The sequence below is a fragment of the Theropithecus gelada genome, chromosome 15 (genome assembly GCF_003255815.1).
Source record: "Theropithecus gelada isolate Dixy chromosome 15, Tgel_1.0, whole genome shotgun sequence".
NCBI lineage: Eukaryota > Metazoa > Chordata > Mammalia > Primates > Cercopithecidae > Theropithecus > Theropithecus gelada.
In genome coordinates, this window is record NC_037683.1 from 111,100,345 (window position 1) to 111,125,903 (window position 25,559).

At 44.2% G+C, this 25,559-nt stretch overlaps 1 protein-coding gene across 3 annotated transcripts in view; it reads right to left on the reverse strand.

Moving 5' to 3' along the window:
• The window catches only part of C15H9orf3 (chromosome 15 C9orf3 homolog), a 365,530-nt gene that overhangs the window by 287,270 nt on the left and 52,701 nt on the right, over positions 1–25,559 (reverse strand). For all 3 annotated transcript variants that reach the window (XM_025359585.1, XM_025359584.1, XM_025359586.1), the window contains exons 4-5: positions 13,932–14,085; positions 5,865–6,110 (exon numbers count right to left, since the gene is read on the reverse strand). In XM_025359585.1, the coding sequence (XP_025215370.1) occupies positions 5,865–6,110; positions 13,932–14,085 (400 nt within the window). The remainder of the gene's footprint in view (positions 1–5,864; positions 6,111–13,931; positions 14,086–25,559) is intronic.

Genomic DNA, 25,559 nt, shown 5'->3' on the forward strand with positions numbered 1-25,559 from the left:
GGGTCATCACAAGATGAGGCCATTTTACTTGTCTCCCTGACTTCCTGCTTCTAAGTGACTTCGGGACATTATATACCCTCTCACACCCGCTCTGTAAAAAACGGACACACGCACACATTCTCACTGCCTACCCTGCTCAGTACAAACGGGTATTGTCAAGACGAACAAAATCATCCCAGCCAAGAGTCCCAGAAGAACATCGCTTCATGAACACCAGTTACTATTTCAGGAACACAAACATGAAAGAACCAGAACACATTCGAACGGGAAAGGCCCCACCTATAACATAGGATGCAAATAAAGTCCAATAATTTTCTCAAGAAGGAAAATTGAAATAAAAGAGAAAACGGAGAAAGTGAACACAAAGAAAGCAACAAAAGGGAGGCACACATGGGCACAGATCGCCTTGCACGTGCCTCGCAGTTCACAGCTCATTCTGTCTGTTCATCTCTACAGCAACGGCAGGGCTGCCAGTAAACAAGGGATTACAATTTTGCAGAAAAAAGGATGGTATGAGCTGCTTTCTATCATTCACACCCACCTGTTCAAAAAAGCAGAGAAGAGTTATACTGCAAAACAGGAAAGAAATGCCCATTCAACATCTTTTTAAAAAACAATCCATGCAGAAAGAAAATTGAGAATTTATTAAAATCTGAGAAAGAAACGACAACAATAACAAGTAACAAAACCCACGCACAAAACAAAACTATGCAGCACATCAGAGAAAGTCGAGAAGCTGGCAGCCGTGGTGAACTAATTTAAGGCTCACAGTCTGATTCCTGAGGCAAAAAATCACTATGGCTGCACCTTGCCTTGAAATCGGGGTCACATCCCCTGAAATCTAAAGAAGGATTGTTTAAAAGTATGGTGGTTTCGGTTTGAAGGATCAAAAATTCAAGTAAAGCCAACAAAGAACAAGCCAAGAAAAATCCTCAAAGCTGTGCAACCTTGCTACTTAAGATAATGACAGAAATTGACGACTGCTTCCTTCCCCAGCAGAAAGGAGCACAATTAGAGAGCTGAAAACAACAGGCCCTTGGTGCCAGCACGTTCTGTTTTGCTTATTCTATTACACATTGGCGGGGAGATAAGAATAAACAGGACAACACCCTGTCTAACCCGGGAGGCGGGAGTGGAGGAAAAAGCTGGTTACATTCATTCTTGGGCATGTACCTGCCTACCGTTTATTTGCAAATTGAGGTACTTAAGAAAATTGTGCAATAGTCAGGAGCTAGCAGAAGCATTCAGAAGTCTTGATTGCACAATCAAATCTTTTAAGAATAAGCCTGGGTAAGAGGGAGCTTTATAGTTTTTCCTTAGAGTGAAGCACATTGTGAAGATTTTAATAATTGATAATTTTCTCTACGGTCTTTAATTGTCAATCCTATTTTCATTCAAAAAACCTTTAAAACTAGGATGAGCAAATATACAGCCACAGCTTCCCTCTCTGTGACCAATGACGTCCAAAAACCTTGCGGAGAATCAATCAGCAGCTGCGGGGGAAGAAAACGTGGTATCCAGGACTCCTCCCTTCTCTACAAAGGGACGTTGCCAGTCTGGACGCCAGGTGTCCTGACAGCTTGGGCCGTGGGGCGTTCCGCTCAAGAACGGCAGCTGCTACGCCAGCCGGGTTCTCACCAGCCAGTCGGGAGATGGCATGGGTATCTGCGGTCCCAAGAAAAAAAAAAAAAAAGATTTGGTCTCTTCCCATAACCCCTGTCTGCCTAGAATGATGGACCTGACTCAATCTTGCCATTTCTTAGTGGCTCACTTGCTCCTGGCACCCAAGCTGACTAAGGACGGGGCTAAGGAAAGCCGTTCTAAGACCTCACTGACCTGCCACCATCCTGGCCTTCACTCTACTCCTCCAACCCACGAGAGTGGTTCCCACCTTGAGGCCTGTGGACTGAGAGCTTTTCCACCAGATGGTCACAAAGCTGAGTCCTTTATATTCTTCAGTCTTAGCCTGAATGTCACTCTTTAAGGAAGCTTTTCCCTCTCACCCTAACAATGCTATTGATTCTCCCACTGTGACACTTACTTGATTTTATTTTCTTCATAGCATACGTCTTAATTACTTGTTTCACGCACACTAATTTTCTCCTGACTAGAATGTCCATTTCATAAGGACAGAGACCTCCTCAATCTCGTTCACCCTTGTAGGCTCTGCATCGTAAGTACTATCTGGCACACAGTATACACTTGATAAATATTTATTGTAAGAATAAATAAATAAGAACCAAATGATCAAGACTATCTGGTGAGGACAAGAACAAGAACGAGTGGGGAAAAGGTCAAAGAATCTGTCACCTGTCATCAGCCACACGATAGTCATTTTTTCCCCTCAATTTTCCCCGTGGGATGAAGGGTGAAGATGCACGTGAACAGCTGAGCCGTGAAGCAGAACTACAGAACACAGGGCTTGTAACTTCAGGGTTCTTCACGGAAAACCACTCTGAAATAAGCTGCAAGAGATTCTTGAAATTCAAATACAAGGAAAGAAAAGAACATATTTGGATGTCAGCAAGGTAGTTCTGCCAACCTAATTATGCCCATGACATGTAATTGTGAACTGCTGAAAGACAAATGTGAAGCAAAGCATTTATTACACACACATACAGGTAAGATTAAGGTGTTCATTTTAAGCAACTGTCATAAGCCTGGTTCTAGAATATGATTCCATTAACATTACTGCTGTTATAACAGAGAGTGTAAGTGTGATGATGAGCTCCTTTCATGTATTTCTCAAAATTAAGATATCACACTTGCCAGTCAATCCCCAGCAGAGACTCTGAGAACACACGAGGACAATGAAAATGGTAGAATATTAATTAAACCAACGGGAAGAGAGCTGTGTGTACTTCAGAGATGCATTTTAAACGCATGCATATCTTCATACAGACATCACAGTAGTCAAGTCAAGGAACGTACACTTTACGGTTCCATTGATATGGCAGATTCCGTGTTCATGGAAGGCAAAAACGCAATGGAACAAAAACTGAAAGGCCAGGCACACCCGCTGAGGAGAGCATCTGAAAGGCAAACCGGCGATTTTTCTCAGCAGAGAAGGAACGCCCCTCTCCCCTGAACAGTGATGCGGAAAAGGACTGGGGCAGGGAGGGGCCAGTTAGTAATGGCTCCTGTTATATTAAAAGGTGACAAAAATCATGAAGAGCAGTACTGATAAATGTTCTAGTTACTGCCATGTTTGAAAAGCATTCAAAATTCTAAAATATTACTTGTGTATTATTTACCTTCTTATAAACTGATTTGTCATCATCATACATTCAAGTTTTATAAATGTGTTTCTTCCCCACTTCACTGAAATACCAGAATCGAGCTCAAAAACAGAATCAAAGAGGAGACCTTTCAGCTTATTCATGAAAACCATGACACACAATATTTAAAATAGTGAACTCATCATGAATATCATCCAAAATGCTCAGAAACTCCTTGACACGACCAATAACAATGTTCCCATTTTAGTTCAGGAGGGAACGTTTAACATCATTTGCCAAAAAAGAAAATACACAGGAATGGCATAAAACCAGCCGTTCACTAGAGTTAAGACCCGATCACTAAAGAAGTCCAGAGGTATGGAATTTATCATCTTGCCTACATGTTTATAAAATATGGACTCGGGAAGGAGCCATTTAATTTACCAAGAAGCCCGTTGATCTCTTGGCGTATTATATCTACGAGGACAATGGTAAGTTTCAGTGTGGAGGTCTTTTTGGGCGACTCCTCCTAGCCTTGAAGTTTCTCTATTCCTGTTTAGGGTACGAAGCTGACTTACAAAACCATCGTTTTTGTTCTAGTTTTGCTTTATAAAACCTCAAGCAAAGCCTCGACCGTAAATAAAGCAGCAGGGCCCCAGTAGCCAGCTGAGTCACAAACCCCACTCAGCCGCATGTGGCCCAAGGTGTTGGGATCCCGACAGAGTCAAGCCAAGCAAGTGGAACCAGCTGAAGTCAGAGTTTGGAAAAACAGAGCGCTCCCCTTCCCCACCCCGACTGGCAGTGGAAGATACCACAGTCCTCCTTCCACAGCTCTCGTCCAGGGAACGGTAACGAGCCCAGAAAAACATCCAGACCCGGGCAGACTTCACCTCCACAGTCTAAAAGGAAGGGAACGATATTTGACAACCCACCACAAATTCTGAATGTGCGGTTCTCCTGCTTTTAAGCATAAAAGCGTCTTGTTGCTGCTCAGTTATTATCACCACCATATTTTTCAACATTTGTGCCCAGGACCATTTGGCCTTACGGTACTTACACTTACTACTTTAAAAATACAGAGTTAAGCATGTTTAAATCACTTTAAATATTGCAAAAAGCAGCAAACACACAGCCTACCTGCTTGGGCATGCAAAGTTGAAAAGAGAAGCTCTATAGAATGGCCTGCAGGTCAGCTCATTCTGGCTTTGGCAGACTGATGTCAGGAAGGAGCTGTAGAAGACAGAATCCTGTGCACGAACAATACTCTGCCTTTGGTTCCCTCAGGCCAGAACTCGGAACTGCCAGCAAACATGCCTTAAAAAACTGCAGTTCTCATAAAGCGCTAAAAACTCCCAAGCAAATAGGGCCCCTCAAAGCCGTGTACAAGTAAGAAACATGTAATGCACAACTCTTTCCTACTTAAATTAAGTCCAGCAGACTCTTCAAAGGGACAAAAGAAGCCCCCCCACCGCCGTTAAGACAAATTCTATATATAGACACCCAAGACAATTATATGATGCACATAACCAAATATATATAATTATCCTAGTTTCTGCATTCCCATTATCTTCATAAATAGAGGATAAAAATCAGTCTAAATGACTTTCTCAGACCTCCTCAAGGATTAAGGCGAGCCAGCCAGTCTTTTGAAAGTACATGTACGTAGTAAAGATCAAAAGCAAATGTTCTGGTCAGTTCTTTTCTGCTCATGATTTTACTGAGAATGTGTGCAGTTTTCAGGGAAAACACCACAAATGACAGCTGCTCAAAAGCATGGGAATTAACTGGCAGCAGGAATTTCCTTGACTAATAGGGAAAAAATTGAAGTCACATGTTTTGATGAGCTTATTTTTCCCATCCTCAGTCAAGCATATTCACTGTTAATGATTAAGATTTTCAAATGGAAATATAACCAAGCACATTCTCCATCTTTTCTCACTGGAACACAGACACCCATTAATGACTGAACAATGGCATTAATGAACAGATTTTAGCTTACATAAATACAGGGAGCCAAACCAAGACACAATAGCAAAAGTGCATTTATTACATTAAAAAACAGTAGCACGTGACTCCTTCTCTGCCCCCCACAGTAAGTCATCTGCTTTGAGCTGTTTTTCTGGCAGTAGGGATGGATTTACACTGATCCATCCACAGTCTATTTGACACAGGGGCTCTCAAGTCGGTGCCCTTGTGCCCAGTGGTGAGAATGGACGAGACAGCTGGTCAGGATTAGGTGAGCAGCCTGAGGCCTTGGGACCAAGTCATGTTACTGTGCCCAGAGCCCGATGCTATAACCTTGGGCTCATTAGCATTACGCTGTCATCATCCAAGCTAACAGCCACTGATCAGCCATGACCCAACACTCACCACTCAGGGGCACTCTGCATTCTCAGTCCCAGCAACAATGTGAGCCTTTTCTTTTCAACACAGTCTGAACTGAGCCCACGACACTCAAAGGCTCATGCATGAGGGAGTCTGCATTAAAATTGTTCCTCAAGGCAGCAATGAGATGTCCAAGCATGAGCAACCACAGCCCTTCCATTCTAATCAAATGACAGCTCTGACAGAGCTCAAGGAAAGCAAGACATAGTCAAAGAATTTCCAAAATGTACGTACCCCAAGTGCCACAACGGAACAACATACCTGGCCATCCCCAGACTTGGAAAGTTGGCAGGGACGATGAGAACATCCAGCCGAGAGAACGGGTGTGTTCCCAGAACAGAATGTGCTGCTGAGAGGCAAGGTGGGATCAGCTGCAGAAGGGTCTCTTGGCAGGCACCCGTGAGGCACACAGGGGCAAAGACACGATGAGGAATGATCTGCTGGGTGGTGGCAAAAGCGTTCTGGAAGCGGCAGGGGTATTCCATGTGACTGCAAACACCAACATGCCTGGGAACAACACAAAATAAATGGTAAACCATGCTTATCATTCTTGCTGTGGAGGTGAGGCAATCTTGCAGACGTAGACAACGTTTAGGAGACAGAGGTTCAGACGGACTCACAAGCAAAGACTGTTCATTTCAATTCTTGGTTTGGCTCTGTGCAGCAGTGAAAATTTACAGGATAAAAACTTACTCGTGTGTTTGAATCAACAGACTAGCTTCAATCTAAGGTAAGTGAAAGCACTAAAATCTTGTTTTAGAATTAACTTTGTTGTGGGGGGACCTCTAAGACTCAAAACAGTAAAACCTCTCACCAAAATACAAACAATTCCTGCCCTCGATTAGGTGTTTTCAAGTATCACCATATGAACAATCTCCAAATTAGAGACAATTCCTAACTCAGAAAGGAAGGAGCAGTACACACAAGTTAAAGATCCAATTCTGGGATTACCTAGAAGAAAAGACTTGGACTGAGGCAGAACCATGAACCCAACGAAAGTTACAGGCTCAAACTCCTCAAAAGAACACAAACCATTTTACTGAATAGTAATCTGGATGTTCTTTTCACAGCCCATCAAAAGCTGTTATTAAGGAATACAGAGGCACTTTTGATACAGTATTTTTCCCAACCCACTTTCAGTACAAATTTAACTGAGCCAACCTTTTAAGGAAGCAGATCAGACCCCCGCCTGCTTCATCTGACCACTGCCAGTTATTCCATCAAAGGCTGAACTGAAAGAGAATTCCTAGAACCTGACTCACAGGCCTCAAGAGAACTTATCTACTCAAACCTATATCCAATAGTACTCCATTTTTTCACCTGCTAACATGTCTTTTATTCAAACACAATGAAAAACCCCTCTAATCATTATTATTTATTTTATTTTATTTTATTTTTTTTTAGATGGAGTCAAGCTCTGTTTCCCAGGCTGGAGGGCAGTGGTGTGATCTCAGCTCACTGCAACTTCCACCTCCCAGGTTCAAGTGATTCTCTTGAATCAGCCTCCCGAGTAGCTGGGATTACAGGCGCCGCCACCACGCCCGGCTAATTTTGTATTTTTAGTAGAGACGGGGTTTTTCCATGTTGGCCAGGCTGGTCTCAAACTCCCGACCTCAGTTAATCCACCCGCCTCAGCCTCCCAAAGAGCTGGGATTACAGGCATGAGTCACCGCACCTGGCCTATCATTATTATTATTATTTAACATAGGGTTTCACTCTGTTGCCCAGGCTGGACTGCAGTGGCAGGGTCATAGCTCACTGTAGCCTCCAACTCCTGGGCTCAAACAATCCTCCTACCTCAGCCTCCTGAGTAGCTAGGACTACACGCATGTTGCCATGCCACATGCAGTTCTATTTTTTTTTTAAGAGATGGGGTCTGGAGATGGGGTCTCACTTTGTAAGCCAGAGTGGTCTCAAACTTCTGGCTTCAAATGATCCTCCTGCCTCAGCCTCCCAAAGTGCTGGAATCACAGGCACGAGCCACCGCACTCAGTCAATTCTAACTACAGGTGCTCACTTGATTCACAGTGAATAATGAAAAATCTTAAGATGCTGGCATGTCCCAATATGGGCAGAATGCAACAATTCCTCTCCAAATGTACGAAGCACCTTTCACTTACCCAAGGCCAGCGCTCAGGAGACCATATGGCTAGGTACAGATAAGCCTCACCTTCTACCAGCATGGGTCATGGGCACAGCTTCCAGCACCGAAGGCATTTCACCACAGCAGAGAGTAAGAAAATGGATGGAGGCCCATAAAAACGTGTCAGAATAAGACAACATGAAGGATATAATTCTTGACATTGAATTCTGGCCAAAGTCCCTGGATTGATAACCTTGCTTTGTGGAGAGAGTGAGTCAAGGTGCCTGCTGGTGAACATTTACCTAAAAAGGCTGCAATGTCCACCTAATGACAAGTACTGTGCTGGTGCACGAATGTGGTCAAAGGTCTTGAGAAGTGAAAAATGCCATTGATTAAATTAACCACCATGATATCTTTTTCTCATGTATTTACACAGGTATATAATGTGCTACCATCATTTCAGTTCATATCATCTCTATTGCAAAGCTTTCAGATCATGTTAAACCAGAGAAACTGGACATGTGCAGGCATCTTCTGGACACAGCTGAGGAATAAGCTCACATTATATCTACCACAGCACAGTTTTGCAAAAAGGTCATTCTAATGGCCTCTAAACACAACACAGGGAAAGATGATTTCTTGCTGCCAAGAACCCGAAAGTTAGAGAATACTGAGGTAGCCAAAGATATACCCAAAAGTGTTTGGCTTGATGAATTTCTGATGATCGTACACAACCCAAACCTGAGAGACAATGTTCCGTCTCCATGGAAAGTTCTCTCATATTCTTTTCCAGTCAGGAACAAGGTGAGTTAGAGTCTCTCTGGGAATAAAAGGCACTAGTTCAGATGACGAAGATGACTCTGGTTCTGTGAATTAGTACTGTTATAATCAAAGCCTGGGAAGAAATGCAGGACTTTAAGGCACTCAAGCTCTGACCAGGTGAGAATAGTAAGGCTCCCACAGAAATGGAAATGGAAGGGGCAACAGGAAAGCCACTCTGCGCTCCCACATAGCGATCAGGAAACCTGGGCTTCACGGTTTTCTCAGACCGGCTCACTTGTGACCAAGGCAGGCAACTCAGTATCTGGGGCTTCTTTTTCCCCATCTTTAACATGGTCTCACCAAAGTGGCTGCTGGAGGAGGTAAGGAAATAGTTAGAAAAGGATAGGAGAGGCCAGACACTGTGGCTCATGCCTGTAATCCCAGCACTTTCGGAGGCTGAGGCAGGTGGATCACTTGAGGTCAGGAGTTTGAGACCAGCCTGGCCAACATGGTCAAACCCCATCTCTACTAAAAGTACAAAAAAATTAGCCAAGTGTGGTGGCGCATGCCTGTAATCCCAGCTACTTGGGAGACTGAGGCAGGAGAATCACTTGAACCTGAGAGGCAGAGATGCAGTGAGCGAAGATCGCACCACTGCACTCCAGCCTGGGTGACAGAGCATCACTCTGTCTCAAAAAAAAAAAAAAAAAAAAGGGTGTGAGAGAATTTACTAACTTACTGCAGAGACAGCATGTTCTCTGTCGGGTTTAGGCTGTGTGCAACATCGTAAACTCATTAAGCTGAACACTTAAGATCTGCACATTTTGTTGTATGTTAATTATACTTAAAAGACAAACACGTTTTCTAAGGTTTCTTTTGGCACTATGATTCTATGATAACTGAGCACACAAGCCGTTCTTCATAGAATCGCCTTATTTCTGAAGAGGTCGGGGGTTGTACTTTTTTTTGTTTGAGACGGAGTCTCATTCTGTCGCCAGGCTGGAGCGCAGTGGTGCAATCTCGGCTGTAACCTCCAACTCCCAGGTTCACGCCATTCCCCTGCCTCAGCTTCCCGTAAGCTGGGACTACAGGTGCCCGCCACCACGCCCAACTAATTTTTATATTTTTAGTAGAGACGGGGTTTCACCATGTTGGCCGGGATGCTCTCGATTTCCTGACCTCGTGATCCGCCCGCCTCGGCCTCCCAAAGTGCTGGGAATACAGGTTGAGCCACCGCGCCCGGCCGACTCTGTGCTTTTTACAAAGTAATAGTCTTCCATAGATTCAGCACCGACTCAAATATGCCGTACTTCCTACCAAAGCAACTTTTCATTACTTTACAACGCTAAAGAAGACCTGTTCCCCACCAGATTCTTCTTTCAAATAATCAGTCTCAATGCGTTTTCTTCTTTGTAGTGCCCATTTTCCATGCCTTTAATCATTTTTGCTAAGTTCCTTTGGACTTTATCCAAGTTTCTGTGTCATGTTTAAACTGTGTGGCCCCCACAAAGACCTCAAGAGGTTAAAGAAACAAAACACAAAGATTCCCCTGTGGCTGAAGAAGGTTATACTACAGCTGAATAAAATTAGTAAACTTTCAACAGCTTATCTGAAAGCCTGATAATCAATGTATTTACTAAAATGCTCACCCAGAGTGGCTGGAGCATGTGTGAAAGTGGAGCTGGAAGAGGGAACGTTCTCACTATAATTTTACTCACATGAACATCGATCATAAAAGTTCAGTGACCAACACTTTGGCCAAATTTCTGGAACCCAGATGAGCACCTGAGGCAAACGAAAACCTGTGGTATAGCAGGCCCCTGTGGACGTTGGATTTACATGAATTTGATTGGTGGTCTTAGGAAGGTTTGAAGTAGAACGGGTGCTGGAGAAGGCAAAAGGGACCAGATGTGAACATAACCAAAAAACACCACTGTGACTGGCACTTCAGAGCACCTTTGCTGACAAACTTTGCATGGAGTCAGAAACGTAATGGATGAAAAAAGCCACTTTCTGACAACTGAAGGCGGCACACGTGAAGCGCACAGCCAGGGCAGGACTAAGCAAATGCAAGCTGTGATTTTATCAGCAGCATGTTCCTGAAGGACGAGCATCTTGATAAAGGAAGGGAAAACTCATAGTTTATGAGACATGGAAGGGGGCATGGGAGGAACCCCATTCACCAGGCCTCCCAGTTTCATGGAAAGATGCGCTTCCTAGAGTGGCACCCTGACCTCTCTCCCCAGCTTACCTGACTGCTGGGCCACACAGGCTTTCTCTTTCGAACCTGCCTGCCCACAGAGGGTGCACTTTGGACCTGCTCCTGCCATGTGTTGGGTGGACTCTGCATCTGTGTTACAGAGGCCAGCAGCAGTCCAGCTGGGCTGGTAACTGGGTGGGTAAATTTGTCTCATTTGGAAATGGAGTCTCAGAAACCCCACTGAGACCATGCACCTGAGTATTCCTTCAGTCCAGCTTCTGTCAATAATAAAACCTTTATTTTTACCTCCTCTGTCTGTTCCTCAACTGGTGAATTCAGGAGGCAAGAGAAGAGTTGTACCTGCTTCTTCCCCTAAAGCCTGACAGGAATTTTAGACATCCCAGAATCTTCATTTGATTTAAGCATTTCTTCCTCCTTTCAGAATAGTGGATGCAAGAAAACTGAGAAGCCATTTAAGCTGCTTCTGAGCAGGAAGGAGAGAGCACAGAGTCAGTGGCTACTGCCCACTCCCCAACCCCACATCTCTTTGGAATATGGCTAGAAAGGCAAAATAACAAATGTCTGTCCTTGCCTTCCCCTAGCCTTCCAAAGGCACACATTTTCCAACTGAGCAGCTCCTCTAAGAATCAATCAGTGCTGAGGCCTCAGATGAAAAACAGAAGAGTACTTCGTCACCATCGAGAATCTGAGGAGCCACGGACAAAGCCTTCATCTGTAGATAAGGAAGGTGTGGCTTTGTCCGAAGAGGTACATCCAACCACCAAGAATGGCACTTTCAAGCTCAAAGGCATTGCTCTCGACTTCCGTTTTCTGTTCCAACACAACACACTCCCGTCAATCATGGTGGCTCAAATCATGGCAGTGACTCTCCAGATGGGAAGGTGGATCAGACTCCATGTGAGGCATCAATGTTACATATAGTTTTTTAAAGTCTCCAGGTAAGATTCTGACTCACCCCTCTCTGGGGTCAGGCCTGGATATAAATCCAGGTATTGCTACTTAGTAGATATATTAATGTTAACAAGTTACTATCTGAGCTTCAACAGCCTTATCTATAAAATGGGAATACTAATCTATCCAATCTGTCTTGCAGGCCTATCCTTAGGACTAAAGGAGATTACATTTAGATCAAGGCTTAGTTTCTGACTTGGAACAACCAATGGCTACTGTATCAAGTCAGGATAGCCTAGGATATGCTGCAGTAACAAACACCCCTGGTGTTTCAGTGGCTTAACACAAAACAGTGTGCTTCTTGCTAATACCAAGTCCACTGCAGATCTAAGCGGCTCTCCAGAGCACCTGTCATCCTCACCCGGAAATTCAGGCCCCCTGAAATTACAGAACAAAGCCTCCTGTGTGATCCTACTGCAGGGAAGAGAGCACGGGAGGATCTCACACGAAATTAAAGTTCCCACATGAAGCTAGCATATGTCACTTCTGCCCACAATTCCCTTCTTCCCTCAAGAATACAGAAGTAAAATCTAATACGCAATCTAGGATGTTCACATAGCTCAGGGAAGACAGTCCAAACGAGGCAAGCTACCGAACAGGAAGTGGAAATGACTTCCCTTCTGCCAAACAAGGCAAAATGCGGCAATAATACGTGCCCACCGGAAGACAGAGAACACAGCTTCATCTCTGAAAGGCAAAACTCAGCAATAATACGTGCCCACCGGAAGAGAGAGAACACAGCTTCATCTCTGAAAGATGAAGACCAACGGCCACAGTTACTGTGGTACTCGTAAAAGCAGCAAGGCAAAATAAAACCAACACAAAAAGAATCTGCATTAGGAGCGTATCTTAGCTGGTTTTCAAGGAGTAATGAATCATCTCTACCATTACTCTGGGCTTTCTCCACCAAAAGGTACTGACTTAGCGACCGTCTGTCAATAGAAGAACGACTCCGTTGAGCTGGGTATAAAATCCTAGGAGCGCTGCATGATGCATGTGCTGTGCATCTTCTCGGCGGCCCCCTTCTCCTTCTTTTGGCTCTCAAAGCTAGAAACCATTGAACATCTAGACAGGCTGCCAGTAAATATCCAGTGGCCTATACTAATTTTTTAAAGCCTCAAAATGATTTTATCTGGTTCATACTTAAAAGAAATCACTACTGATGTTAACAAAGCCCTGACCAAGCAGGATTCCCTTAACCCAAGGGCTTTGCATCAGTTTCCTTGTGTCCTGTGCTCCTAAAGCAGCGACTAGCCCCACTGAGGGAGCTGCTGTCCCCACAGTGCACCGCTGACAGCAGTTGGTACAACCAACACAGCAGAGTAGCATAGAAAGTAATCCATCAGCAGCTTTGTTTTTGACCACATAAGCACCGAAAACCAAACCTAAAAGGCATGGGAGGAGAGGAGGCATTGAATCTGAGGATTCCTTGAATTTAGCCAAACACATATAAATATTTCAGCACACTTCACAGGATTTCATATATACTTACCTTCTTCTCTCTTTCTGCATAAATAATAGGCTCACATCTCTTCTTCTCAACACTTTTTCCTTTCTTTTCCAAGACAGAGTCTCGCTCTGTCGCCAGGCTGGAGTGCAATGGCGCAATCTCGGCTCACTGCAACCTCTGCCTCCCAGGTTCAAGCAATTCTCCTGCCTCAGCCTCCCAAATAGCTGGGATTACAGACAGGTGCCACCATGCCTGGCTAATTTCTATATTTTTAGTAGAGATGGGGTTTCACCATGTTGGCCAGGCTGGTCTTGAACTCCTGACCTCGTGATCCACCCACCTCAACCTCCCAAAGTGGGGGATTATAGGCCTGAGCCACGGCGCCCAGCCTCTCTTTCTTCTTCTTCTTTTTTTTTTTTTTTTTGAGACAGTCTCAGTTTGTCGCCAGGCTGGAGTGCAGTGGCACAATCTCAGCTCACTGCAACCTCTGCTTCCCGGGTTCAAGCCATTCTCCTGCCTCAGCCTCCCATGTTGCTGGGACTATAGGCATTCGCCACCACACCTGGCTAATTTTTTTGTATTTTTAGTAGAGATGGGGTTTCACCACGTTGGTCAGGATGGTCTCAATCTCTTGACCTCGTAATCCACCCGCCTCGGCCTCCCAAAGTGCTGGGATTACAGGCGTGAGTCACTGCGCCCGGCCCTCTCTTTCCTTTCTAACAGGGCTTTTCCTGCTTTGATTAATACTATTTTGGTTTAGTTTCTCAGCAGGAGTGACTCACATTCCCAGTGCTTGGAAGAAATGCAGCATACCACTCCCTCAAGTGTTTTTCCCTTCCCAGCAAGTCCCCCCACACAAACCTGAAGTCGGCCTCAGAAGGTGAGAAGGGTGTCTCTGTTGCCGAATCAGCCGATGAGCACGGCTCCATCTTCACTTCTGTCCAGCATCCCACTGCAATTGTGAAGGTGGAGGCTGGCATCGGCATGGTTACGTAGTAATACCAGCTTGAGCACCCTATAAACAGGAAGAGAAAACCCGTAATGAGGCCAATATATGATTCTGGGCTCTGCTGTGTAATTTCCTCTCTTGCGGCACTTGAAGAGCTTTTGCGATAAGCTGGTGAGAGCCAGCTCTTGGCGGTCGGTCACGTCAGCAGAAAGGGCACTACTTCAGGTCTCAGGGAAAGCACAGGAGGGACGACAGCTTCAAGGCAACTAGGAAGGTCTGGTCTCTTCCACGGATCAGTCTGAAGCCCTTCACGTGAGGGCAGCAGTGCAGGGGTCCCTCTCAGCTGTACACACAGCAGGCTGTATGCTCCTACAGACAGAATATGTCTCATTCATCCAACACAGTATTTAGCATTTAAAAAATGCTCAATTGATACCAGTTGAATGAGTGAAAGAGTGAGCAAAGCAATGATTGCTTTGTGCTGTAACTATCTTGTCCAAATTCAATTCAGGCCAATCTAAACACATGAGACTAGGGAAGGGGGACACCTGGGTTTTCACGCCCACTCTGAAATTAATTAGCTGTGAGAGTTCAGGTCTTACCCTTAGTCCCTTTTATCTGTTTAGCTGGTCTTCCACTCCTTGCTGAGCAGATGAAAAGCAGGTGTAGAGGTTCAACGGAGCCAAGGACTCCTAACTAACTAGTTTGTAACAGGACTAGGATTAGAGCTGGGGCTCCCCATTCCAGTTGAGGGTGTACTCACCACTTGGTGCAAACCTTAGAGGCTTTTTATCAAAGGAATGAATGGCTGATAACTTATAACACTATACTCCCCTCATTTCTAAGATGTAAAAATGACTTTCACGTTTCTGAAATCTGAATGTGTCATACAACCTGATTTAACATAGTATTTTTTCTGAGCATCTGCTATACATTAATCATGTGTCTTAAGAAGAATTGATATCATCTTTTTTTAACTTTTATTTTAGGTTCAGGTGCAAGTTTGTGTAACAAACTTGGGTAAACTGCATCATGGGGCAGGGTGGGAGCAGGTTTAGTGTATAGATTATTTTGTCACCCAGGTAATAAGCATAGTACTCAACAGGTAGTTTTTCTTTTTTGAGACAGGGTCTCGCTCTGTTGCCCAGGTTGGAATGCAGTGGCGTGATCACAGTTCACTGCAGGCTCAACCTCTTGTATACCCAATATCCAATGTCTCAAGTGATTCTCCCACCTCACCCTCCCAAGTAGCTGGGACTACAGGTATATGCCACCACACCCACCCAGCTTAATTTTTTTGTTTTTGTTTTTTTTTCGACAGGTTCTCACTATGTTGCTCAGGCTAGTCTTGAACTCCTGGGCTCAAGCAGTCCTCCCACCTTGGCCTCCTGAAGTGCTGGGATTACAGGCTTGAGCTACTGTGCCCAGCCTGATAGGCAGCTTTTCTGTCCTCACCCTCCTCCCACCCTCCACCCTCCAGTAGGCCCTGGTGTCTGTTGTTCCCTTCTTTGTATCCATGCGTACTCAGTGTTCACCTCCACTATAAGTAAGAACGTGCAGTATTTGGTTTTCTGATGCTGTGTTAGTTCACTTAGGATAATGACCTCCAGCCCCATCCATATTGCTGCAAAGGACATTATCTCATTCTTTTTTATGACTGCACAGTATTCCACGGTGTAGATGTACCACATTTCTTTCTTCAGTCTAACATCGATAGGCATTTAAGTTGACCCAATGTCTTTGCTATGGGATATCACCTTCTGTTACGGAACACGTTTCTCCTCTCCTCATGCTCCCAGAGGGAGGAGCTTCTGTTAGCACAAATCTCTTTCGGCCCTTCACACCCTCCTTCAGAGAAACAGCTATCGTTCTTTTTCTTGCCTTAAGTTTTAGAGGTTTAAACACATCTGACATCCAATCACTGACCAAACTGGCCTATGGTTGTCCAATGTGGTCCGTGATTGGATGTCAAATTCCGAGCTGAAATATTAACATGCCCCTACTGGCCGGCAGACCTAACACGACATTTTTTAAAGTGCTTTACCAGTAAAAACCAAGAATAGAGATTAGATTTTGATCTCCATGTGCATAGTTCCTTTGTCTATCTCAAAACAAATTCTGAACTCAGGAAGGTAGGACTTAGTTAAAAATAAATAATATTTTGGTGAGATTCAAGTTTGGAAGCCATGAAGGGAGTTACTTGAAAGAGAGACACAAAAGGACATGGTCAGAACTGCTGGACACCCTCCAGAGCCAGCCATTCTCTCCAACCTGCCTGGAAGCTGTACCCTGCTTCTGGAACCACAATGGCCACTCTTGAGATCCCTTTCTTTGTAGCTAAGAAGTTGAAGGTAGGCCAGGAGCTGTGGCTGTAATTCCAGCACTTTGGGAGGCCGAGGTGGGTGGATCACTTGAGGTCAGGAGTTCGAGGCCAGCCTGGGTAACATGGTGAAACCCCATCTCTACCAAAAGCACAAAAATTAGCCAGGTGTGATGGCACGTGCCTGTAATCCCAACTACTTGAGAGGCTGAGGCAGGAAAATTGCTTGAACCTGGGAGGCAGAGGTTGCAATGAGCCAAGATCGTGCAACTGCACTCCAGCCTGGGTGAGACTAGGTCTCCAACAAAAAGAACAAGTTGAAGGCATACTCCTCCTTAAAGGGACAATTAAATCCAGAGACACTGAAGTCAATCAAGTGATAGCTTCTACTGGGCATGAAGCAAAACCACAGCCTCAGAGAGAATCACTGCTATGATTCCAAGACAGTAAGAAGGAGGTAGGGACAGCCACAGATGTCTTGATGAAAGAATGACATGGATATGACATGATGGACTATACGGACTCCACCTCTCCTATTTTTCTGTCTTCCCATAACTACCTACATTCCCTGGAACCCAATGCCTCCCATGACTGCTCCATAAAAACTTTCATTTTCTACTGGAAACACAATGAGAGTTGAAGCAGGTAGAAAGGAGTGTGCAGATGGAAGAAGGAGGAGGAAGTTATTGGTAAGGAACTAAATCTTTTGAAAGGCTCTGGCATAAAAAAAAAAAACAACTAAAAAAAACACATTTTCTTAATCAAAGGGCTGTGGTCTGTCATTCCTTCTCTGAAGTAAATTTTAGAGTTTACCAAGAACCATTAGAATTTCCTTGTTAAAAATTCAGACCCTTGGCAGTTCAGTAAATAAGCAGCAATGGTGAGGCTTTCAGGTAAAAAGAGAAGTTTAAATGTATGAGGCCGAGGCGACCTTTACTTCCTCCCCAAACTCCATTCAGGAACAGTAAAAGAATTTCTATTCTAAAGACACGAACCAACAAGGACAGAGAGAATAAAGCAGGAGACAATTGCTGCAGAATATTGGAAGCTAGAACGCAGATGGAAGAGTGACAAACGACACAGCAGACCTGAATCCAGACCTGAATCCTAAGTTGGCAGTGGGGAAAGATAAGACCCACCTCCTTTTACCCCTTAGAAGCTCCAAAAGGCTCTAGGGTAGAGGAAATGCTAAACTAAGCAGGCCTGGCTGCACATCTAAGAAGTGGCCAGATCCATAGATGTTCTCCCCCACCCTGCACACCTGGGCTATTTGCCCTTCCCACACATACCCCAACAAATAACTGGAAGTTTGTTTTCTAGAAAGACTAAAGGGAGAGCCTCTGAACTGGCAGCTGTGGTGTTGGAGGAGGAATGGCACAGTTGAAGGCACGTGAATGGAACTAGATGAATACATGCACATAGGATGCTGAGGCCACCAGCCGTCCTCCCTTATTTTGTTCCAGAAGGCTGGCAGCCAGGCTTTCACCGTCTAGGCAAGAGACTGAAAGAAGGGGACCAGCTTAAGAAATGAGTCTATGGTGAAGCTGATGGCTGACAAGCCCTCCAAATGTATTCACAGCTTCCGATTCATATTTCAGTGCCCTGCTCCTGAATGCTCGCACGCAAGCTTCCAGGTACCCTTAGAAAGCTGCTAATGCAAAATCAAGATCCAAAAGGACAAGCAAATGGGGAAAAAAAACAAAGCGTAAGACAATTAGTAACTCCATCCAAGAAAAAAATTAACATGCACAGAAATAATAATGAAGCCACAGTTTTGCTACAAGGCTTAGCTCTTAATAACACACAAAAATATAACGATATAAACGAAGGCTGGATGCGGTGGCCCACCTATGTGATCCTAGCACTTTGGGAGGCCTAGGTAAAAGGATCACATCAGACCAGTAGTTTAAGACCAGCCTGGGCAACATAGGGGGATCCCACCACTACAAAAAAAAATGTTTTTCAATTAGCCAGGTGCATTGGTGGTGCCTGCCTGTGATCATGTACTTGGGAGGCTGAGGCAGGAGGATCACTCGGGCCCAGGAGGTCAGGCTGCAGTAGAGCTGTGATCACACCACTATACTCCAGCCTGGGCGACAGAGGAAGACCCTATGTCAAAAACAATAATAATATAAATGAAGAATACTGATCTAATCAACATTATGATATTAATTACACTGAGAAGACAGGATTTTAGGAAGGGGGCCTGTGTATGATGAAGTTGGGGGAGAGAGGAGGACAGCTAAATTACTTACCTGCCACAGGCGGAAGACCAACCCTGAACAATAAAGCGTCTTATTGAAGGACATGCAGGTAAATATCAAGGAATCAGCCAAAAGAGGTGAAAGTGGTTACTTCTAAAAAGCAGGAAAAATGGAGGAACAGAGATTACAAAGGATTGCTGCTTGGGAAAATGGTTACAATAAACCCATCAGAATTACTTGACTCTTTAAATATTGCATCTTTAATACAAAATAATTGAACTAATCAATTAAGCAAAAGTTAATCTTAACAGAAAAAGAATAACACGTCTGGTACTGAGGTACTATTAAAATGATGAAATAAAACTCAGAGGAAAGAAGCAATTGAGAGAGAAGGAGCAGGCACTAGCCTATTAAGAAATCCTTTTAAGAATGAAGCGCCAGGCACCACAAGCTTTCTGCCTACATTTGGCTGAATTTGTGACCTGATTTTCTTGCTGCTGCCTGTCTGGTTCTTGCGCCATCCACCTGGTCCCTGGCAAGATGATGCTTGTGGAAACAGCAGAGAGGAAGCCACTCCCAAGAGGAAACACTGCTAATGGAGTAGGAGGAATCTGTCAGGTCCCTGCACAAGGTCAACAGAAGTCCACAGAGAGCGCCCAATCCCATCACAACCCAGCACCTTGATCAGCATCTGTGCCCTCGAGGTGACGCGGGGAGGCCACAGGAAGTCACAGCGGGAGGAGGCAGGGGGGAGAAATGGAGATTAGCAATTAAAAAGTCAGAAACCTTAAATGACCCAGAGTTAGAGAGTGAGATAGCAATAGTGGTAACGGAACCTGAGGTGAGTCCAATAAAAATATGTTAAAACTGTCATTGCTTCCTCACAGTCTTTTCTGAAATTCAATACTGGAAATAAAACAATTGTTTTTTAAATATCACCCAAATTCATATTTTAAGTGCTCAAGATGATTTCCTCCTGTACAGCACACAAGTTTTTTTATTTTCTTAGACTCCTAAAGTTCCTCTACTTAGTGGAGCTCATTTGGAATCAACTGTTTCCGTCTGCAAGCTTTTAAAAGCAAAAAGGTTTTCTTGGATCCCAAATGACAGTCAAATCAGGGCAGATCAATTGGCTGGGCCAAATAAGAACCAGCCAGAAACCCAATTCCCAAAGACCCTGGTCGAACTCTTCTCAGAAGCTTCTCACTAGAGTCTGGCCCTGGGCTTCCTGCCTGGATCCTGGTTAAATGCTAGAGCCAGCGCTGAGATCACGGAGCGCGGCTAGTGCTCTGGAGAAGGTTTTCATTAGTTCCCCGCCATGAGGACCTTTCTAGTATCCTCATTTGGTAGAAAAGTCTCTTTTGAGTTGTCTGTTGCTGGATTATTCCAATGAGCCCAATCGTACATGAAGACTGCCCGCTCCACAGGGAACAGCACCTAACCTTATCTTCCTATCAGCCTACAAAACTGCAAAGAATAACGTGGAAATATTGCCTCAGAAAGCAGAGCATGCATTCCCAAGACAAAGATAAATAATTTCGGGATTGTCTATTGTTTCGAATAAGCCTACCTTGCAAGAGAGTTAATGACAGTGTATTGCTTTTGGATATGTCCATTCACTGAGTTCCACCTCTGGAATCTGACAGCTGGGGTTCGAGTCCCTGCTCTGCACTTACCAGTCTGGGCACATCACTTGATTTCTCTAATGCATCGGTTTCCTCATGTGTAACAAGAGAATGATCACAGTATCTCGCTGTGAGGATTAAGTTAGGATTCAGTTAGATAATCTACAGAGTGATCACTAGGCATAATAACTGGCACAAAGTAAGTGTTGAAGAAACGTTAGCTGCTTGTCACCATCTGCTGTTGTTGTTCTTCATCTGCAAGCTCTCAGCTTTACAGCTGTCTGCCCTTGATGCTCAGGCTGATTTTCTGAAGGCAGAGGCAAAGAATGCTGAAGGTATGGTTGCCACATGTGTACTGAAAACCGTGGCCTGATGAGGCCCACATCTGGGGTTTAAGGTTGAATGGCATTAAACACAGCACACACAAAGCGATCCATTTAAAGGAGAACGACAGCCTGAAGGGGCATCCTGTGTGACTTCACATAGAATGGCCATTTGGAGACTATTTCAATGGTGTTTACTCCAAATGAGCCATCCTTGATGAAACAGACAGTGAATGCCTTCATTTTCCTTTTGATTCAATCCACTTGCACTAGACTCCCTTGGCTACACCAGCTGCAAAACAAAGAGAACACGCTGTACTTGAATTAACCCAGAGTTTCTCCTCTGCAGAGGCCAGAAACCCCTCACGCCACTGGATGACTTCACAGCCAGGCCGGGATTCATTAGCAAGACTAACAGAGAGGGGTGGTAGGAAGGGAAGCAGAGGGAACAGCACTCCTTAACTTCAGGCACAGCTTGCCCTTCTTTCTGGGCAGATTCTGTCACGCTGGCCTTCTGACCTCCTCAGAAAGAGACCAGAGTTCTCGAACGCCCCTACATCACTTTCTCCTATTGGACTGCATGTAGGGGGAAAAACTCTCATACTTCGGTTGTCTCACTAGTAAGATACACGTATCACATGACGTATTGACAATAACAGTTGTTACAAGATCCAAATAGACATTTTCATCTCCACAACAGGACTGAAATTTTCCTTAGATGACTGTGCTTTTTGTAGCTATAATAGAACCTGAAATGGATCAATTTTCAAATCACAAGAGGTAGCTTAACATTTAGTTTTTGGGCCGGGCACAGTGGCTCACGCCTATAATCCCAGCACTTTGGGAGGCCGAGGCGGGTGGATCACCTGAGGTCGGGAGTTTCAGAGCAGCCTGGCCAACATGGCAGAAACCCCATCTCTACTAAAACTACAAAATTAGCCGGGCATAGTGGCACATGCCTGTAATCCCAGTTACTCAGGAGGCTGAGGCTGGAGAATCACTTGAACCCGAGAAGACGAGATCGTGCCATTGCACTCCAGCCTGGGCAACAAGAGTGAAACTCCATCTCAAAAAAATAAAATAAATAAATAATAAAATAAAATAAAATAAAATAAAATAAAATACAGCTTTGGGCCAGGCGCAGTGACTCATGCCTGTAATCCCAGCACTTTGGGAGGCCAAGGCGAGAGGATCACCTGAGGTCCAGAGTTCAAGACCAGCCTGGCCAACATAGTGAAACCCTGTGTCTACTAAATATACAACAATTTGCCAGGCGTTGTGGCGGGCACCTGTAATCCTAGCTACTCAGTAGGCTGAGGCAGGAGAATCACTTGAACCCAAGAGGCAGAGGTTGCAGTGGGCCAAGATTGTGCCACTGCTCTCCAGCCTGGGCGACAGAGTGAGACTCCGTCTCCAAAATAAATATACAAATAAATAAAATTTAGTTTTGAAAATAAGTATCATGACTAAACAGTGTTAAAACAGTTATCTTAATTATTTTTTCATTGACTATTCTAAAAACTGTCCTATGAATAGTTTTGAAGATTCTATCTTCCACAGGAGGAAGAATAATTCTTAGTAAAGAGGGGAAAAGGAAGAACACGAAGGAGTAAAGTTCACGAGAGGAGAGAGAACTTTTTATACTAAACTTGTGAGAAACTTAGCTAACTGAGATCATCATTTTTCATAAAAAATTTTAAGAGAAGAAAAATCAAGATATGGTAGTCATTTTTACACACCAGTCATGCCCACCAATAGCAAATTAAATAAGAAATTTATGAAAGTTTAGTGTCCTATTCTTAGGTGAGTCTTGGATAAACCTACTCAATAGAATTAAAAGCACGGCTATAACCACACACACAACCACTCTGCCTGTGCAGAGGCAAAGGCAGATCATAGCTCTGCCAAGTTAAGCATCACATGGAACTTCTTGTATTAAAGAGTTATTGTTTTCACTGAAAATTAAAACAGGCACTTAAATTCTTCCCATGAAAACCGTCCATTTTACTTTTTCAACCTCTCCACTATAGGTTAGAAAAACAGCATGAAGCATTCGGAAATATCAAATTGATATGTGCTTTTATTTCACATATAATCTTTCTTTCCTCAATCCCTCAGTAGCCCCTGCTACTTTGCTACCTCAAAATTGTTTCTTTCTCTAACCACAATTCCTTATTTCAGCGATTCCTGTCCAAACTATTATATACATTATGATTACTTTGGAACACTTTTGCATCACAAATTAAAGATGCCTAACAATGTTTACAGGAATATGTATATTCAGAAACATGTACACTTATAAGTGTATATAGACATACCACACAGAACGTATGCCGATATATTTCAAATATATACTATACATACATCTGTACAATAAATAGAATATGGTCACGAAAAGGAGAGAGCGCTCCCCATTTGGCTGCTCTTCCCCTCTTGGCCTCCTTCTCCACTGCTTGGGTCTTTCAGCAAACTCGAGCTTTCCGTCAGGACGTTGCAGATGCCGAGTCTACATCTTCTGGTTTTCTAAGTGAGTGCCATCCTCGTGAATACCCATAGTGTGACTGTCTCTTGTTAGTTCTTCTCCGCAGTTGCTCAAGGGTTGTAACTGGCACCAGAACAAACGGGACAGTAAGACGCCCTGGGCACCAGCATTGCCTAACCAGGGCGATGTGCCAGGTCAGGCCACCACTTTGCAAGCACTGATGCTACCCAGCAAGGCTTCGGGTTTCCTCCCCTGCAACATGGTACCGCCTCAGGCACGGGACAGGCAGGAGAGAACGACTTTCCAGATCATTCTTGTGAACCCGGTAAAAGAGCGCCACCTGCTGAACACAAGCGCCTCGACAGGTTTTCCTGGTTGGCTGATGCGATACCTAAAGGAACATGCCCCACCAGGCTTGTGACTCAAGCCTCACCAGCCACTCTAATGACCTTCGATGCGGGTGACCCAGTTCCCCTCAAGCTGGATCAGCTAACCGGACACCAAATCATACTGCTCCAGGTGGTCACAGGTAAACTTTAGTGCTTTATTCATACGGAACATTCATAAATGTCAAGTCCAAGACAAAAATCGACAGCAACGAGAACTGGTATACACATGCCTGCCAGAGTCATCAATGTCTGAAAGAAACCATGATGACTTTCACATATGTCATGTATGGGAAGCGCAGTGCCAGGAGGGTAAGAAAGAACTAGTCAACAACAAATCACAAAACAAAAGAATTAACTGACAGAGATTTAGAAAGTTCTGGCCCACCGGCAGCTTTCTAACGGGAAAAGATGAACACATTCACGCTTAAAACAGGCATGTCTGTGTCTTGGCGTGAAATAAAGTTTCCCCAGTTCTAGAAACAAGGAGCCTTCTCTACTTTGCATTCTTTCTTTGTGAGAAAAACACTTAATCATAACCATTCCTAAATGCCTCTTAATTTACCATTTCCTCATACGTAGTTCCTGGTTGCATACTATGGGAGCAGTCTAAACAGTACTGCTCATTTGGAAAAGTTGGCTTTCAGTTGCACACAGGAGGGTCTGGACTCTCAGATCTCGGCTTTTTCCTGGAATTTCCCACACAATGTCAAAAGAAAGAGAATGTCAGAGAACTAGTCTATTGGGCAGGCCAGAGAGTAGCATTTTGCCCAGAATGAAGTAACGTCTACGTCTTACTTTTGCACAGAAAAATGAAATCAGATCCTGTGCAAGGCACATGTAGTTTTTAACATCTTTCACTTGTTCATATGCTTTTTCTCCTTCATCTGGAAAGAGCTTCCATTAGGCAGTCTTCCTCATTTACTCAAGGCCTCCCACAAAAAACAGAAGCAGAGTATTTTCTTTTTCTTTTTTTCTGTTTGTATTTTTTGAGACGGAGCCTCACTCTGTTGCCCAGACTGGAGTACAGTGGCGCGATCTCGGCTCACTGCAAGCTCTGCCACCCGGGTTCACACCATTCTCCTGCCTCAGCCTCCCAAGTAGCTGGGACTACAGGCGCCGCCACCACGCCCGGCTAATTTTTTTTTATATTCTTAGTAGAGACGGCATTTCACTGTGTTAGCCAGGATGGTCTCGATCTCCTGACCTCGTGATCTGCCCGCGTCGGCCTCCCAAAGTGCTGGGATTATAGGCGTGAGCCACCGCGCCCAGCCCTCAGAGTATTTTATTTTTCTAGGCAGCAGGGATATACTAAATTAGACTCTATAAAAAAAAAACTTTCACACCTGTAATCCCAGCACTTTAGGAGGACGAGGAGGGCGGATCGCGAGGTCAGGAGATGGAGACCATTCTGGCTAACATGGTGAAACCCTGTCTCTACTAAAAATACAAAAAATTGGCCGGGCGTGGTGGCGGACACCTGTAGTCCCAGCTACTCGGGAGGCTGAGGCAGGAGAATGGTGTGAACCCAGGAGGCAGAGCTTGCAGTGAGCCGAGATCGTGCCACTGCACTCCAGCCTGGGCGACAGAGCGAGACTCCGTCTTAAAAAATAAATAAATAAATAAATAAAACTAAACAAAAAAATCACTAGAAAAAAATAATAATGTACTAAACCAATTCTTTTTAAAATTTGTTGAGGCTGGAAAAAAGGCATAAACTGTAATTAAGCAGCAAAACCAGAAGAAATGACCCTGAAGTCGATTTTGTTTCTATCACTAGTAGTTTCCAATGTTTCTTCCATGAGCATACTACTTCTCCCTGATTATAAAGAACACATTTATTCCACAAATACATATTGGACACTTATTCTACACAAGGTACTGTATTAGGCATTGGGTCTCTGTGCTCAATAGTTTAGCTGTATTTGGTAGGCCAAAAATAAGTCACAGGATAACATCTCTGTCTGCCCAAATCGCATTATGCTGAGGAAGTTTAATAATAAAGGAGAATAATAAAGGAGCCAAGCAAGTTAATCTAAATCTATGGTCTTGTCTCAGCCTTCTTAAAAAAAAAAAAAAAGAATAACAACTGCTCAGCTAATAGAATTCTTACAATGGTCATCACCCTACATCCAAACCATTACCCTTCATTTTAAAAACAGTTAGGAGAAATGTTTTCCCTTATGAAGCAAGGACCCAG